General features: G+C 43.3%; 1 protein-coding gene across 7 annotated transcripts in view; it reads left to right on the top strand.

The window, feature by feature from the left end:
* The window catches only part of TACC2 (transforming acidic coiled-coil containing protein 2), an 80,301-nt gene that overhangs the window by 20,581 nt on the left and 40,775 nt on the right, over window positions 1-18,945 (top strand). For 6 of the 7 annotated variants that reach the window (XM_088169407.1, XM_088169408.1, XM_088169409.1 and 3 more), the window contains exon 1: window positions 2,523-3,186. The exons of the other annotated variant lie outside the window; for it this stretch is intronic. In XM_088169407.1, the coding sequence (XP_088025533.1) occupies window positions 3,119-3,186 (68 nt within the window). In that variant the 5' untranslated portion in view covers window positions 2,523-3,118. Of the gene's footprint in view, window positions 1-2,522; window positions 3,187-18,945 lie in introns of those variants that run through there. 7 annotated transcript variants of the gene reach the window in all.

Raw genomic sequence — 18,945 nt, forward strand, 5'->3', positions numbered from 1 at the left:
CATCTGTGTGGTTTTAAGGTTCCAGAGAAGTTCTTAAAAAATGTACTCAGAGTGTCAACACAGTTCTTGTATTTTTAAAAGCCCGCACTAAATTTAGTGCTAAGTTGATGCTTCTTGGCAGGCCTAAAGGGTGAAGTGGGGCCAGGCAGGAGAGGTAGAGCTTCTCTCATCTGAGGTATTTCTAACCAGTCAGGATGGGCTGCAGCTTTGTAGTGTAACAGATTATATGGCCAAATCAGAAGTAAATCTATATTTTGGCTTCTTGCACGGGTTGGCCAGAGATATCAGTTTAATATTTGTTATTGCATCCTTAGGCAACAAACTCTCTCCAGTCCAGGGCTGGGTCAAAGCACACGTTTTTGTGGAAGACTATGGCCATCAGGAGTTCACCTTGCTGTAGCTGAGCTGCTTGGATGGTTGTTTTTCAAAGGGAAGAGTGAAATCCTGTCCTCTTTACAAAGCTCTGAAGGCTGTGAGCTGTCCTCTGGTGAATCTCTGAGTTGTGCCACGAACTGTGCACAAGAACTGGGGTGGGAGGGAGGGGAGAAGGAGGCAATGCCTTGCATGTGACACCCCTCACCATAACCCAGAGCCTTCTGTAACTCAGACAGAATGTGCAAAGTGACCAGGGCCACAGCTGGGCTCCAGAGGCTGAAGCCCTTCGTTCTGTAGATTTGCCAAGACCTGCATTTCTAGTGCCATTTGAATGTTTGTTGCATAGAAACGTTGGAGAATGGAAAAAAATACATCACCTTCTCCACTGCACAGCTGCTATTTTCGTGCTGCCACAGAATAGAATTCAATCCCAGTCTTCTTTTACTAGGGCTTTGTTTATTTAATAAATGTACATGTGAAACTTGAAGGAGTTGACACAGGCATTTGAAGTGTATGCTTTGCACTTGTTAGGAGGATCCCTGTTTTTCTCACTGTCAGGACAGCATCCCTGTTTTCTTTACTTCCAGGACAAACAGTGCCTGTGTTCTCCCTCTTGGCTTCAGGTACCTGGTAGGGCTTTACTGAATTTGGTGTTTGCCTTTCTAGGGGTTTTTCTTTTCTCTGAGTCCTCCTTTTCTCTGTAACAAATTAAATCCAGCAGGGAGCTATTATGATATTCGAAGACTAGGCAGAGCTACCACACACTAAGGTGAAGCTGAGCTCTAACCTCAGCCTAACAGGGACTCTGGATACAGACATGTAATTTTATATTGGCCAGTACCATTGATTTCCCATACTGGATGGAAGTCCTGGAGTTACTAACCATTTCCAATCTACTGCCAAAGAGTATATAGAACATTTCCATACACTTGATTCACTTTCTGTGTGTTCCTTATTTGTGAATGGCAAATTCAGAGGGTGTAGTGAGCTGCCACCACCTTGGCAAAGGAAGATGAGAGCTGGGCTCTGCTGCAGAGTTTGGGGGTCACTTGTGGTTCAGGCACCCAGCTCTGCTCCAGGAGTTCTGGAGCTCAGTCCCTGACTGAGGCAGTGCTGCTGCTTCTCTGGGGGACTTAGGATGAGTCTTGAGCAATGAGATGCTAGAAATGAGGGTTTGGCTTTTATCAGAAACAAAACAACCCCAAAATTTTAACTTGCTTGGAAGCTTGTGGCTGAACAAAGTGCTGGCTCACAGGCTTTCCTCCATAGCTTAAAAAAAGTAGGGAAAAGAAAAATGTAATTTATCTTGATCATAAAACAGAATTAAATTGTAGGCAGCCTCTGGAAATGAAAAGTTCTTAATCTTTGCTAAACGTGTTTCCTTGTTTCCTCTTATCTTAAGAACAATATATTGTGGGTGCACCCAGATGGTCAGAACTTTACACGTGCATTCAGCAGTCAAACCCAACTGGATTTCCATTTATGCAAGCAGAGAAAAAAACCCCTGAAACTGTTGAAAGTGTGAGCTTAATGAGGCCTCCACTAGAGCCTGAAAGCTGTGCTGTGATAGGTGCTTGGAAGTCAGTTCGTTTTAATATTTTTGTTGAATTTATCTGATCCTTTTGACCCCTCCACCCTGTGATGTATCCAGAATTGTTACATAGCTTCCAGCCATTTGTATCCCTAGAGTTTAGCTCCTGGTGCAGGCAGCAGTGCAACTGATTTTTTTCTTTTTTCTTTTGCTCCTTTCATGATGTGAAACAGGGCTTGTATGTGAATCATCTGTTATTTGCTAACGGCAGGGATGTGGAGAGCGATGGTGCCCATCCTTTAGAATTCCCAGTGCCCTGTTACCTCCTGAATTGGTGAAAGGATAAGCTGATTTATAGGGTTTGGAATACTGGTCTTAAAGATCTTCCCCACCTATATTAAGCATCTCCAGCTGACTGTCCAGCAAGGGGGTGTGTGCAGGCAGGAGCAGAGTGGTTAAAGTGCCCCAGCGTTGGATGGAGCTGCTCCCACTTTGGCTTGTTTACCTTGGCTGCCCATGATATTCTCCCTACGTTCCTCACGGAAGATTCCATTTTTTTTCTCGCAAGAGGGATGAGCTCGTTTGTGAAAGGAAAAAGAAATCAGCCGTTCTGTTTATGAATCCCGTGTGCCGGCGTCCCGATGAGCACAGCTCGGTGCTGGGGGGGAGTGCGTGCACCCAGTGCACACACGCGTGCATTTGCATTTCAGATCAGCTGAGTCAACACAATATAATGGTCCTGCCTGTCGGTCCTTAGAGAGCCACGGTAGCTGACAATGTGTGCTTAAAGGGAGGGTCTGCTTTTCTTCGTCTTCTTTTTTTTTTTTTTTTTTTTTTTTTCCAAGCCGGTTTCCATAGCCAATAGTGCCGTTCCAGGCGCCTGCACCGGAGCTGCTGGGACCGCTGTTGTTTAGCTGATGATTACCCTGTCACAGCGGCCGCGATTTCGTTCTGTTTTATAAACACCGTTCATCTGGACAGAATAAAAACAAAACAAAGCAACAGCCCACCACCAAAACTGGCAACAGTTCAGAGAGGAGAAGCTGCCGAAGTGCTGCTGCCTGTGCTGCCACTGATGCGAGCAGCTGTTTCCATCTGCACTGCAGCACCGCAGCCTCCACAGCGCCGGAGCTGCCGGGGCTGCTCGCCGGGGGGATTCCGGAGGAAGCCGGCCTTGCTGTCGCCTAGCCCCGAGCCCAGGGCACGCTGAGGATGGGAGGCTCGCAGTCCCTGCAGCAGGCACAGACAGGTGGCCTGGTCCGGGAGCCGTCTGAGGCCATGTAAGTGCGGGTGCCTTGGCCGTGCCCAGCCCGGGCGCCGCGCTCGGGGCTGCCCGGGGTGGCCGAGGCCTTTGTTCGGCGCTGATGGCGCTCGGGGCCGGGGCAGAGCTGGGCTCGGGCGGGCTGGGGGTGAGGTTGGTGCCGCTGCCCGGTGCCAGGGCACCTCGGTCTGCGTGTGTGCAGAGCCCTACATTCCGTCTTTCCGCGTTTCGGGTGCATGATCGATCAAACACCATGACCGGCGAACAAAAACCCAGCCCCTTCCCCCTTCCCAAGCCCATCACCACCACCCATGGTTTGGGTTTAAAATGCACAGCGTGGAGCTCCGTTTCGCTGTGCTTTTTTCAGGGCTTCTTGCTGCTTTTCTCTGCACGGATACTGTTTTTTCAAGTCGCATCAACGTTGTCACATCCATCCGTGCCATGGTGTTGTATCCTCTGATGAAGCATAAGCAAGGTGTCCTTAGGTCTCTCCTCACTGAAGGCCTGCTCGGAAAGATTCGCTGGGGGAGGGAGGAAAAAACAGAATTTGTGCTTGTTCAGGGCGAGTTAGCACTTTTCTGGGTGGCTAAATTGTATATGAAAGTGTAGAAATGTGTATGTGCATGCAGGAATAGCAGCATCATTTCCCATTTGTAAATAGGATTTTGTAGTTCATTGGTAGAGGATTTATCAGTTTACTTGGGCAACAGTCTTTTCTCCTTAACCTTCCACCCCAGGCTAGTAAGCTGGCATGCTGGACTGTGTACCTTGCCTCTGAATGGATTTTAGAAGGACTGCCTTGTCTCCTTTTGTCATTACAGTTATATAAATCACATTTATCTTAACATGTCTGACTATCGTGTTCATTAGTGAATATGTATTTTGGTAGTGTTTTAGGTATTTATCCATTAGGGCTAGTCTACAAACTAACCTCATATAGGTGCCTATAAATTTTCTTTTTTAATGTAATGTATGCTTGTTAATGTAGCTCTGATTATGGTTGAGGCATCATTTGTGTGTTTGAGATAAGTGCTTCAGAGCCATTGGGGAATGATAGAGCAGTAACTGATAGTTTTGCCTCTGTAATAGGCCTTACAAGTAGGTATCTGCTCCCTATTGTCATATTCCAGTATATCAGCAGATAGCTTTGCTTGACAGTGTCTTGTTATATCAGTAACATACAGGCCTAACAGCATTTCTGCATCCTTTGTTCTTTTGATGTGTAGCTTCAGCAATTAATATTTTTTTCCCCTGTAGTTCCATCTGACGTTCCTATAAAAAGCATATATTTTAATAATGTGGTGGAATAAATGGATGCCTCATTGTCCTTAAAGCACTATAAATTACATTTTCATCTACATACACTGCTGTTGATTTTTACCAGTGGTCCAAGGACTGGACAATAAAAGACATATTGCTAAAACAGGATTCAAGATTTTTAACTCCCAATTGTCACAGCCTTTTATGAATGCATTCTGTTGGATGAACATATTGATCAAGGTGTATATGTATATATTTATACATTTGGGGGGCACTTGAGTAAACTATATTGTCATCTCTCTCAATGACTCCTTTTATATATAAACATATTGCATTAAGTCATTCCTGTGGGGTTTCAAGATGGTCTTTTAAAGCCTGACATAATCAACAGAGACACTTTTAGCACAGGCATCATTCAATAACTGTTGATGTCTTTGGGAAGAGTTTGTGGAAGGTATTACTAATCTTGTGTTAAATAAATCACCAAGAGACTCTGCTGCTTTCTTCAACGAAATACTCTTCAAAAGGAGATAAGAATGGAGGTGTTTCTTTATCCTTGACAAAACATAGGGCTGTTTATAAAACAAGAATACTCATACTCATAGGATGTCGTGTCATCAGTTCTGGCGTGAGGTTTTGACTTTATACCCTTAGCACTGTAACTTTTACCAATGCTTTTTAAATGAGGTTGCATTTGACTTGCTTTGCACACATAAGCAAATTCCTTAATGGCAATGATGGCTCAGAGGCAGAAACATCTGGCCATGTCCCAGGCAAGTTGGGCAGCTGCCCACGCAGCTCCAGCATCCCTGAAGTCATCATTTCTGCCATCAGCAGAGGCTGATTGCCCTAAGGAGAGCTGCTCCACAAAGGGAGAGCAGGGTTGGGTTTGGCTGCTCTGAGCTGAGTAGAGTAGGGAGGTGTCAGTCAGGAATCATTACTGGGGTAGAATAGCATCAAAAAAACTACAGAGGCAAACAAATTCCTTAAGTAGCTGCTGCTTTAGGAGTTCCTCCAAAGTATCCTATGATGAACTTCTTGATCAAACGTTAGGAAAAGTTGTAGAAATAAATTGGTGTTAGAATCCACGCTGGAAAAGGGTTTAGGTTAAGATTTTAGAGTGTATCTATGGTTAAATATACCCTTTTTGCATGCCCATGCCAAATTCCCAATTTTAATGTAAATTTGTTTCAGGATAAAAGTATTTTTAACAAACCCACTATTGGTACCAATAGCCCGGGGTGTTCTGTTGCTCATTGTGGATTGTTAGCACTCACTGGCAGCAGACAGTTGCCCTTCTATTTAAAGAAAAAAGAAAAGTCAATTTGGAATGATAAAAAAGGGAAAGCCCAAGGGAAGCCCCTGACAATAAAAGTTAAGTGCAGATGAAAGTGGGGTGGTTCAGACCTCGCTGCTGACGTTAGGAGCGCTGTCATGTGCTTTGCAAATCGCAGCAGGCACCCTGGTGGTCACAGATGGAGCTCAATCAGGGGCAGTTTCCATCAGATAATAGGAGTGGGCTCTGCTGAAATAAAAGCCAGTGACAGTGAGATGATGTTCAGAGTGCATGGATTTGTTGGGTGCACGCACACATCTGATGACAGCGTCCTTGCATGCACTGAGATGCCAGTGCTGCCCTGCTCAGGGTGTGAGCAGAAATCAGCTTGCCAAGTGCCACCACCTTCATCTTTAGTGCTGTTATTTGTAAGAGCAGTATATTTCTATCTCTTGGTAATGTTTTTTAAGTATTAGCCAACTGGAAACATTGCTAGGGTTTTAAATGCTGGGAGCTCTTAGGCGCTTGTCATCCCTGAATTGTATTTCTTTTTAAGGGGAAAGGGTTTCTTTCTCCTGAGCACGAACCACACCTTGCTTTTCTGGTTGCATTATGGCTGCTGCCCTTGCAGCAACTGGGCAGGATTTACATTCATTGCCCATTTCTTGATCAGCCAAAGGGCTGCTGATGTGTTATTTCCTCCCATCAGGGGCTCTGCGTGCTGCGTCTCTAACGTTTGCCTCCCTTGCCAATCCAAGAGGAAAATGACTGAAGCCTGAGCCAGCTCCCACTGAAGTTGATAGTGAAATGCCCACTGACTTCAGTTGGAGCTGGAGCAGGCTCCAAGAAAGAAATTGAATGTCACTGATCATTGGTAGCAGGCCAAGATGTTGGTGTCCTGGTAGGTTGTTTCTCAGTATTTCTTCTGCTGCAAGATCTTTTGTTTGTTGGTTACTGGAGAGACTCAGAAAAATTTAAACTGGATAGTCTCAGCCTTCTGCACAGGAGATATGAGCAGTTTTCTTTGTGTAAGGGTCTATATACACATGTATTTATAAAAGTCATCACTCCATATGGGTAGAACAACAGCCCTTGCTTGCCACTACATAATTTTATCACTCAAATCTGGAAGAATCCATTGTGTGGTTCTTAAAAGTTTGGAAGAAATTAGTCTGGTGAAATATTTGCACAGTATTATATGCTTAGGATAATGGTCCAACTAAATGTATATATACATGGAAGAGTAGGATAGATATATATATATATAATTGGAAAATATTGAAAGAATTTGGGTCTTGGGAGGAGGGGAAGCTGCTGTTACTGAATTGATATTTAGTTCTGAGTTAATCCCTTGACAGACATTTCTGCCTATTGTCAGCTTATTATGTAGAAACATAAATTTGTTTTCTTCTTCCTCTTACTGACAGCCTTCAGTGAGCATCCCCATCAGTAATTAGAGGATGCTGTATCTGCTGGGTTTGTCTGCTAAATAGGGTGAATTGCTGGAAGCCATGGGGGTGTTTTACTTAAGATGTACCAGGAGTAACGAGGAGATTCTTCTGTCAAGCTTCCCTGTCTTTCATTCCAGCCTCTCTTATTTGAGCCCAAAGGATCTCATCTCTGAAGTCAATGACAGCGCTCCCTTTGATATGAGAGGTGGTTACATCAACCACTTCTTCTGTCACTGGGAGTAGGCAGGTCACGTTCAGACTTGAAAACAAAGTGAAAAGACCCCAGCCTCCCTCACCCCTCTATTAACAAGGCACAGCACACATCTGGCAAAGCCATGTGTGCTCTAAAGCTCTCCATACAGACTGGGGTGCCCTGTGCCATGTGTAATGGAGCTGCTGTCATCTATTATGTATTATGACATGCAGGCAAATTGGAAAATACAAACTGATGCGAGGTGGTAAAAACATGAATGAAAAGGCATTTCCTGCACATGCATTGTGGCTGTCATTTACCAGCAGAGCTGGTTTCCCTGGCTGCCTTTGCTTTTTTGCTTTTTGCTTGCCTTGACCCAGCAGTCAGAGGAACTGATTGTTAGATTTAAATCAAAGATGCTCTTCAGCACTGTGTGTTTCAAGAGGGTAATAGTCTGGGTGCTTTTAATGTTTCTGTAACATGATTACAGCACCCAGAAAAGCAGTTCTGTCTCCTACAATAACATTTCCTTTGTTTTAAGACCATACAGCTATAGTTTTTATATTTGCTTATGTCTTGGATACCATTTTCTTATCCATCTCTGATGCTTTGTAAGAATTTAGCTGTGTACCAAGCTTCTTATGTAGTCCAGGTAAACAGGCTCTTGAGGGGCAAGAGGCAGAGTTGTAATTACAGCTAGAAATTCAAAGCAGTTTTCATTCTTTTGGAGAAAGTGGGCGGGTTTGCTGTAAGAAGCAAACAAGCAAATGTATTTTTTACTATGGAAAAAGCTAAGAAAAGTATAATTTCTCTTCAGATCCTTAAATGCTCTGAAGCAACCATCTGAATTTAGTAGCTGGCTATAGATATCATGTTTTGTATTCCCATTAGAACCAGCTTAATGGGAAAAAATTGAATTAGTTTCCTTTTCCCCCCAGTCTTAAATTTTCTTGTAAGGCAGGTTTTGGCCTGGGAGCTTTCATTGATGGTGACACTAGACAAGATAGTGAGATCCTCCCTTGGCTCTGGAAACCAAATTGGAGTTTGCATGTGAACTGAATTTTGGTTGAAGCAACTGTGGATATATCTGAGCCAGACCTCTGGGGAACTGTAGAACTCTATTTCTTGTCTCTTGCTGCCCTGCAGTCTGGTTTGCTGCTGCTCCTCTCCCTCTGCTGCAAGGAGTCATTCAAGGGGTGAATGGAAGCTTGGGAAACTTCTTTGAGGGGAAGAGCTGGGGCTGTTGGTTCTATTGGGGCAAATATGTGAACTTGGAGAAAATCTGTGTCTTTCCATTCTAAGCTTATTTGATTTTGATTAATTGGAATCCTTAGAGTTATGACCAGATTTACACGATAGGGTTTTCCTAAACAAAAGCAGATTTTTTTATAAGGCTTAATGTAAACCAGGTTGTATCTGACACAGGGTACAGTTACCATCACATAAACTCCTGCTCCTTTAGAGCTTTGATTTCCTTCAGCATAAAACCCTGCATTTATTGGTCTTGTTAATAACAGCCCTTTGCTGTCCTTAGAAATGAGTCCAGCATTGTGCTGGGAAAAGGGTTTGGTTGCTAAAGGAGAGGAAAGATGAGCAAGGAATTCAGATCCCTTTGTTTAAGTTCCCAAGTGCAGGACCAGAGCAGGAGCTTGGGAAGGGAAGGTTCAGCACCTTGCTCCTCACCTGGCTGAGCTGTGGGCATTCCAGCTGGGTTCCAGCTGGTGAAATGCCAGCAGAGATCAGGGATTTGTTCTTTCCATCATGCTGTGGTGCTGAGTCAGCGCTTCCTGAGCTGGGCGTTCCTGCAGCACCTCCAGGAAGGAAAGGAAAAGGAAAAGGATGGTTTCCCTGAGAGCTGGAGCAGCACCAAGTGTGCTCATGTGAGAGGTGAATGAAGGCAGTGGGAAATCTTCCAGAGCTGCACTGGGCTGGAGCAGCAGCAGAGGGACCTCACCCACCCCGATGAGCAGAGCCCAAGCAGAGATTTTTTTGTTGCTGTTGTTAATAGGTTGCAATATATTTTTTTTTTGTTCTTTGCTCCTGCTGCTCGCTGGCCGTGTTTCTGCCCATGCAGCTGCTTTTTGTGTTGAAGTAGAGGAATAAGGGTCAGAGAGGATCTTGCAAAAGTTCTTTAGGGAGGCTGTGCAGGGGCCAGAAAGGTAGAACATGGAGCAGGTTGAAGGCAGGGGGTCTCTCCTCCTCTGTTTTCTTTTTAGTGAAGGTTCTCCCCGCCTCTCTTCTCCACCTCCGTGTAATCCTTGTCTCCTTTCTGAAAGGCAGGGCCATCCACAGGCACTGCAGGAGCACAGCCTTGTTTCCCCATCTCAGTGTTTTCAGCCATCTCTGTGCTCCCAGGATGAGCTGGTCCCCAGCAATGGCAGGTGTCACACATTTGTCCTCTTCACAGCTGCTGTTTTGTCCCTGGGTCCTGCTTTTGAGCTGCATGGCAGAGCTGGGTTGTGGCTCTACAAAGCCTTGTTGCATTTAAAAGGTGGTTCCAGTAAACAAAGCAATTCCAAACCTGTGGCTCTGGCTCCCAGTGAATTATTGATTGGTTTCCCATTGATGTGTAGCAGGAGCACAGGATGCTTCTTCATGAGGGGACAGTTCACACAATGATGTTTCCTGGATTCAAATTTGAGAATTTGGGACTAAATGAAGAGGACAGATACCTACCAGGGGCATTAAATATTTGAACATCCACCACTGATTCAAACACCAACCCCTAACCCACTAGGGTGAGCCAAGTGCATCACTGGCTGGGATTATTATATATTAACTGATTATATTTGTTTTAAATGTTTCCCACCTTTGATATTGGGGTAAACTGCATCTTTCTTAAAAGATTTCTGTGGTTGAACATTCAGCAGCCTCTGGTGATTTAGGGACACGTTAGTATATTTGCAGTTGTGATGTCTGAAGAAGAGTGCCTCTAATTAAATTGCCTTTTCCTGTTGTACCTCTGAGAATAAAGCATCTGCCTGAGAAGAGCATAGGGATTTAAAAAACAATTTCAATTCTGAGTCCTGTTTCTGTGGTGTAGATATTTTCATTATTCAGGCTGAAGCCAGTAAAAGAGAAAGCAGGCAGGCCAGAAAGGATGGAGGATTGTTTTATTATTCATTTGTATCAGTGGTGTTGAAAAATATACCCTACTAGATCTCAGGAAAAGCAATAAAAAGGAAAAAATTAACATGATTTAAAGCAATATGGGAACTTCTTGCTAATCAGTTAGAAAAATGATTTAAGTGGATTGAAGTGCTGCTGTAAGTGTGCCATGTTATATCCCGCAGTCTTTTTTCCTTCAGATGTGGTTTCCCACAGCTTGAGACATTTCTCCAGCATTGCTGTGTGAAAGCAGGAAATGGCTTTTGTTGGGGGAGTGGGAATTTGGCTTCTGCACAGAATGTGCTCAAAATCGCTGAATAAACAAGGAGGAAAAGCAGGAAAAAATAATTCCTTCTTCCCATTTCAGTTATGGTAGGAAGATTGCTTGTAAGACAATAGGCTAAAACCCAAAATTCAACATTATTTTTATGATGATTATGCCCTTTTAGTTCTCCTCCACTGCAGTTCTTACCCTGTTCTCTAAATATAGCCATCCTGTGAGGAAAAACTGGCCTTTTTATAGCAAGTGATTAATGTCTAAGGTATTCATAGTTTTCTTTTTGCAATCTATTATAGAAGACACATTTCCAAACTGATCTGTGTGGCTTGGATAACATACAAGGTATTATTTTCCGTTGCTCAAGTCCCACATAATTATCCAGAAGGGGAAGCCATTGCATTTTATTTCTGTTATCTCCCCTATGTAAAAAAAGAAAATCCAGATTCTAGTCTCTGAGCTCAGACACTGAGTTATCCCAGGACTTCAGCTGGGAAGCCCCACTGCTGGAAGAGCTGAGAAGTGACTCAGTGGCATCAGATCAGCAGCTGTGTGTGACCATATTCACCCACTCACATCAAATTTACCCTGGTGTCAATCACTGACAGCTCAGCTGAGCTGTGAGGTGTTCTGGGGCAGCAGCAGAGGACTTGACACCCCTTGGGCTCAGGGTGAGGGCAGGCACAGAACTGCTCAGGGCAGGGGAATGACTCTGGCTGCAGGGTCACCTTCCTCCTTGTGTCCCAAAATTCAGCTTTGTGCCTCTCACAACACATCCTTGTGGGCTGGCCAGTGCCACCTTTGTTGTAATGGTGGTTATTTTTCTAGGGAACTGTGTTTTCTGTAGGAATATCTGTGCTGAAATAATATTAAAATCTTCCTCTGGAGAGGAGCTCCTGCCCTGCTTTCTGCACACATCCCTGTCAATATGAGCTCTTGTGCACTTGTTGTTCCGGTGGAATGGGATTTATTTGACATTTTAAGTGAGAATTGCATTCTCATTTTTAGTGAGAATTGAAAAGGATGCTTCTCTGCTGCTTCATAGTTCAGGCCATAAAATGAACCTGTGATGTTATCCTGCTTTTGGGTTGAGCAGAAAGCTTCTGCTGAGGAAGGAACTGCAGATGATTTTGTGGAATATTACTCAGAATGCAAAACATGATTCTGTTTAAACCTTCCAGCTTTGATTGTGTTCTTTTACAAAAACCTTTTTTAAAAATGGCCCTCACTTTCTCTGTCCTACAGTATTGTTTTTAATTAGTGTTTTAATGCGTCAGAAAGATGTTAGGATAAAGAACGAAGATACCAAGGAAATGAAACTGATCCCAGTTGATGGATTTCTTCTATACAATTACTTGAAATTGCTGTGATTAAAGAAGCTGGACTTGTATTTTTCATTGAGCCAGATCCACTTTTAACGTAAAAATGAAAGAGATCTGGTAACTCAGCAGTGGTGACTGTCATAAAGTGGGTCTAAAATTACTCTCCAGTGTTATTGTTTAAGATTAAATAATCTTGTGATGAAATTATGGTTTTATTTTGATGGTCAGACTTTGCAAGGCAGAAACCCATAGAATATGGCACGAGTGTTGCAGGTGAGTAGCTGAAGGTGTGATTACATTTTCTGTGCATGTATGATATATATTCTGTATATGGTGTGCCAATCACACCAGCAAGCAGACTGAAGGATTTCCCTGTAAGGGGATGCTCTTCTTCAGTGCAGACTCAGCACTAGAAATCTCTGAATTCCCACTGACTTCAGGGGTATTTTGCACATTACTGGAGCAGACCCTCAGAGACCAGTACCCTGTGATTTTCCTATGTCCACCTTGCAGGTACCAAACACAGTTTTATTACATTCTCAAGGCTTTTTTCTCATCCTGTATGTGCACATCAGTAATAGTGTTCCTGTGGGACAATGGTGTCACGCCTGTGGGAGCAGGATGTGAGCTGAAGGAAAACTTGGTGATCTTTTTCCTTCCCAACATCATCTTCTTGTGACCCCTTTTGAGGTTGGTCTCCTCACAGTATGGGTTCGTTGTGAATTTATTTAATCCTAGGATGGATGATCTTGTCACTTTCCCCTACAATAGTGTGAGAGAGGTTCATTAATAGTTAATGGTCAGAAATGTGTCCCTAAAGGAACTGTCTTGTAAATGGAGTGTGGTGACACGTAAGTGACATGTTGGTACCTCCCCCAGCTCCTGCCTCAATATAAGCATCAGATCCAGCACTGAGAACTGTCCCCAGGGGCAGAGGCAGCAGCACAGATGGCTTTCCATGGTCCCTGAAGTGTCACCCATCTTTCAGCTCTGGCAGGTTGGGCTGAGGTTGCTGACTTTGCTCTTCTCTGGGCAGAAGGTTTTCACAGAATCAGAGTGGCTGGCGTTGGAAGGGACCTCTGGGAATCATGTGCTCCAACCCTCAGAGAGGGCACTGAATTCTTTTGAGACACCCTCTAATTTCAAAGGTATGTTTTATTATAGAAAGGGAAATAGTTTGTGAGGTTTATGCCTCTAGAACATAATAGAAAGTTTGTGAGGTTTATGCCACTCACCACATATATTTGCATTGTTTTCTAAAACCATGTATTCAGCAGATCCATGGGTGCTAGGTTTGATAGGTAGACTAATTCCAATTTGGTAGATGCCAAATATTCATACCTAAAATAACCAGATAACTCTGCCATTGCATCTCTGTTTTCTGTGGGTTGCTGTACAAATTTAACATCAAAATTTATAATCTGTAGGGATGTTTCATATTCAAAACGTGTAATAGAAACAATCATCATGTTAAAAGAAGCTAATTATTGGGGGATGTCATGTTAGCTAGAAGTCACTGTGTAGGCAAATACTGTGTAAAAATCACAGCATACAAAGTTGGCACATCTTTGATATTATCCTAACCTAGTGCTGGGATTAAGAAAATGACCTTTTGTTGTAGCTGTAGAACATTCTTGGTTGTTATGAGTGGGCCCTTGGGTCAGCTAATGGCTGCTGGCCTGAAGTGGTAACTTGATCTCCAGGAAAGGAATTACCATTTGGGCTCTCCTGATGTTTTTGAATTGTGATGCAGGGCTGTCTTTATAAGAGTCTGAAGGAAAAAAAAAAAAAAAAAAAGAGGCAAGACTGTATTAGATTTGTGTAACTGTACCACAGGTGATACCACAAGATGAATTATGAGAGATTGTCGTTATTTAATTTTATATAAACCAAAGGAAAAAGCCCTCAAATGTAAAATGTAATGAGCAGTCATTTCCCCCCTCTGGACTCTGCATACATTTACAAGAAGCTGCTCATGCTGTTTAAAGGTCCCAGCCAGAGTGGAAAAGGCAGATTTGAGCTGAAGTGACCAAGAGCACTGAACTTAATGAACTTCAAAGGTCCCTTCCAACCCAGTCTATTTTATGATTCTGTGTATGTACAGCAGTTCAGAGGCAGAGTTGAGAGCAGGATTGATCTTCAATTGGAGAGATGTATTGCTGTAACATCCTTCCACAGTGTTCTTTTTTTGTTGTAGCTTACTTGGGTTTGGGGGATTTTGAAGAGAAAATCAGTTCAACCATTGAAAATGACACCTGGAAATCTGAAAAGGTGTTATCAGATTTTTACAGTGAATGAGCTTTGACTGAAATTAATGCATATCTCTGACTGCCTTGTCTCTCTGGCTTTAGAAACTCTAAAGCTTGGAGTTATTGAGTGTCTTTCCAAATCTGTCAGCCTGTGTGGCCCTTGCCACTGCAGTAAAAGTGCCTGCTTAAGTAACACACAACCAGATTGACCTCAGAAGGAAACAGCCACTCCTGTATCCTTGGTTCTGGGCTCTTCAGTAAACCACACCTGAATTATTCATGCAGGCTTTATGAGGATCATCTCTGAAAATGATCGATGGAGGTGAAACTACAGAACTCATTCCTCCTTTTTATTTCCAGCTCATCTCCCAGTGGGAGATACCAAGAATGAAAGCCAAAATTAATCTTCAACACTAAATTGAACAATCTAAAAAGTTGGTTGGGTTTTTTTTTCTCCTTTTCTCTCTGATTGAGTTTCCTCTCATGGTGCATGATAAATTGTTCAGTAAATACTCTTGTGAAATTTATACCTTGAATTTATGCTATAACAGCTGCAAATGCTTTGGAGGGCCAAGCCTGATGGGATCTGTTTCTATTAGGTCTTGCCACAGATGGTGCTTTTGCATTAGCACTGCAGTTTGCTCATTTGGGTCCTTCATGCCATGGCCTTGGTCTCTGTGTTTGCCTCAGATCCCTGCCAGTACCTGGTACAGGAACTGATCCCCTGGTGACAGATTCCTTGTTTGAGTCATGAGGCTCGGGGAAACAGATCTGCAGAGGACTTTAATGTGGGTTTATGTTTCCTAGAGGCAATGGATGCACTTGGACAGACGTTTTCGCCTTGAGCTGCAGCTCTAGCCAGTTGTAAAGAACACGTGGATATAAAGATGGGATGGGGGAAAAAAAAGACAAAAATACTCATTTCTGTCTCTTCCCCTTCAGGGAGTCCAGCTGTACCTCAGGAGAAGACTGTAGGAGTTATCACCAGTTAAAACTGGTCAGGGAGGAATCACTCATCTTCTGAGTCCTCAGTTTCTCTGCAGTGTTGCTCACACTACAATTAGAGGGCAATTTGCAAACAGCAGCTCTCCAGTGAACCTTTGCAGCCCTTGCTTTCATTGCATTACCCCCTGAGCACTCTTGGGTGGCAGTGGAGTTTGGAGTTGGGAGCACAGTTTGGTTTTGTTGTTGTGGGTGTGTTGTAAGATTGCCTGGTTTATTTCCTCCCAATATGTCCTATTTCTAAATACACCACGAGAATGAAGTTGTCATGTCAATAAAATGTAGAGACAAAACAATTGGTGAACAGTTTTTTGAGTAGCAGAGAGAATGTTGAGTTTATGGAGTGCTGGCAGGGCATCAGTGATACTGCTGACACGTAGGAGAGACCTCAGTTAATCCAGGACATGTTCCACTAATTAGGGAAATAAACTATCCTTTCTTCTAAGTGCAAAGTTTGAAAGAACATGTACAAATTGAAATAGAGGCTCTTCACCTTACCTTTTGTGGAGCAGATTCTCCTGAAGCCAGTCTTGTTACCTGTGATTCCACAGCCCTGGCTGATGGAGAGCAGCTCCTTTGGCTCCATCCCCCTCTCCCCACTCCCAACATAGGCAGCACTTCTCAGTAATGCAACTCCAGCTCCTGGCTTCAAAAATTCATAAGATCACCCCCCCATTTCCTCTCTATATTGTTCATGTTGCACATCAATAGATCAATACTCCATAAAATAGTCAGGCGTATTTGTTTGTCTTTTTTCCTGAAGTAGGCTATACACTAAATAAAAATTCTATATAGATTTAGTATTAAATGAAATAACTCTACAAAAGCCCCTTATGCAGCTCCCTTGGCACATCCCAGTTCCAGTTTTGCTCCCTTGAGCACCTCTGTAGGAGGTGATGCTGCTGAGCTCAGTCCTCATGTCAAAGTCCTGCTTTTAAGTTTCTTTTTTATTCTCTTTCCCTGCTGTGAAATGGAACCAGGGAGCCTGGTGGTGCTGGCTGTGCTGCTGCAGTGTCAATATTGGAGGAACTGGAGGCAGATGGCAGCATTCCCACCACGGCCCAAGGCCACAGCTCTGTGGAAAGCTACTTTTTAATGAATTGAGTTTCTGGGTGGAACTGGGGTGACCTCACTCACTTCAGGAGCTGTGTCTGCCTGACCAGGGCAGGCAGTGAGGACAGGCAGGGGAATGAAGAAATCTCATTCTTGCTTCCTGACTGCTTTCCAGCTACACTGACAAAAAGGCAATTTTTCATTCTGAAGTTGGGGAGGATTTGAATTGTAAGAACCTGTGGTTTATAAAAAAACGTAATGTAACTTAGGAGGCTGGGTTTCCACACAGCCAGAGGTGAGGAAGAGAGGTCAACCCTGGTGACTGCCTTCAGTATTTCCTCCAGAGATTTATGTGACAGGCTGGCAAGAGCTCGGACTTCCCAGATGAGAGTGGGAGTGCTCAGGCTCCACAAGTTGATGCACTGATGCCAGATTTGGTTGGTCTACTCTGATTCTTGGATTTCCCTGTTCTCCCCTGCTGCAGGACCCCATCTGTATGTGTTGTATTTACTGTTTACAGCTGTCTTTCGAAAAAAGGGACATGAAAGACACAGACTGAAATAAAGTTTTGTGACTTCTACAGTCTCACTTTTTTCGTCTGTTATGTACAAAAGCCAAAGGCTAGAGATGGGAAGATAGGTATGACATGTTGTGAAAGTAAGCTCCCTCTAATTTCCCAGGCAGGCTAAACACATGCACGAATGTGTGCTCCTTCCTGTAGCTCCCACTCCATCACTGCCCCACAAACAAGTCCTGCAGGCTCACACTCTGCTCCCTCCTTGGCTGGAGCTTCAGAATCATATTCTCAATGGTACAGGACTCTTCCTTTGCTGAGAACATGCCCACAGCTGGACTGTGGTGGCTGCTCCTTGTGCAGCTCTGAGTTGGTGCTGACTCTCAGGGTATATCACAATTTGGCAATCTTGTTTTGCACCAAGAACTAACTGTACAGCAGCAACATGATTTCTTTTTGTTCCATGTATTCTCTGAATTTCTCAGAGAAAAGGCATTGTGAGTTGAACTGGCTGAAATATGTAATTTCCTTTTCACAGAAAATCCTGTTCTGGGAAAATCTTTTCTTACTGCTTTTGACGTGGGACTGTAGTCTTAAAAAAATATCTCACGTAAGAGAGATCATCCGTATTTTAACTAAGGAAAACTGAACACAAGATTTAATATTTCCAGGATGCATGTTGACTTTGGAGCATAGTACTGGAATGTGCTTCCAGGCTTTATGCCCAGATCCCAGGCCGTGATAAAGAAGGTTTTTCTGGTATTAAGTTTCCCTTCATGTTACTTTGTTAAAGAGAATTTTCTTTGTGAGCACAATTACTTCTCATAACAATCACATCAGGATTTGAGTTATGGTTAAGACAGTTCTTACTTGATTGTACTAGCTGAAAATCAGGAGCGTTGCATCACAATCTTTTGGGAATTACTAAATTCAGCAAAACAAAGGCTTTTCTGGAGCTCAGGCACCTCAACTGTCCACGGAGTCAAGAGGTTTTCCAGAGTGGAAACTCATGCAGTGAACAAAAAAGAACAAGTATTTTTATTTACTTCAAATGGTTATGCCCAATTCATCCAAGGAAGAGACCAAGTAAACAAAGGGAGCTCCTTTAGAAGGTAGATAAACAGGCACCAATTCTCTCCATAATTTAACTACAGAACAGGACACAGAACTGCTCCATCAAGGCAGTTTAACTCCTTTGAGTACGATATGAAAATAGAGAGTTTTTTTCCATTCCAGTTACTGTATATGTTACATGGGCTGTACAGACAGTTTGGGAAAAAGGAGTCTAAACATTATTGTTTGAGTATTCCAGAGCTGGACTTTGAGTTCAAATTGTAGAGGGTGAAACATTAATTAAGTGCAGCACAATGAAAAACTATGTAAAAGCCTGAGAGATATGAATTAGTTCTCATTTTGTTGGTTTAGATGATAACTTCCTGGGTTTATTTTTATGACACTGGGAAAATATCACAGAAGTCTGTTTCTCTTTGATTCTTCAACTTTAAAGTTTCCTGAACCAGCTCCATGGAGGGAGGAGAAAGCTTTTTTGTTGTTGAATACCTATTGTGAAGCTTTATTTACAGAAGCCCTTTGTTTGCAGCTGTTCTTTGAGCTTAAAATATGTAGAACTCAAAACATGGTGCATCTTTGTAGGAATATGATTTAAAATGATGCAGTGATCCCAACTGTTCCAGTTTAACTGTTCTGTGGCCTGAGGAATGGGGATGGTTAAAGAAGTTGCACGAAGGCTTTTTGAGGAGCTGGAACAGCAGATATAATGGAAAACCACACACAGTGTTTTTGAGCTGTGTAAGTTTGGGGAGGAAAAAAAGAAATCTCCAGACATCCAGACCTGGTAGAACTCCTTTTGCTTCAGGAGTAGGGATGATGAGCCAGGATTTGGTTGGCACAGGGTCATGACAGGGTGGGAAGAGGTGGGAGCTCTCTCTGGGATTCTGCAGAGAAGAGGGAGAGGGAAAAATGGGACCCTGAGGTGTATTAGGGGTGACACTGGTGTCTCTTCTTCCCCAACTCTCCTAAGGCTTTATGCTGTGATAGATTTAGGCAAATGAA

The sequence above is a fragment of the Sturnus vulgaris genome, chromosome 8 (genome assembly GCF_052056855.1).
Source record: "Sturnus vulgaris isolate bStuVul1 chromosome 8, bStuVul1.hap1, whole genome shotgun sequence".
In the NCBI taxonomy this organism is placed as follows: domain Eukaryota; kingdom Metazoa; phylum Chordata; class Aves; order Passeriformes; family Sturnidae; genus Sturnus; species Sturnus vulgaris.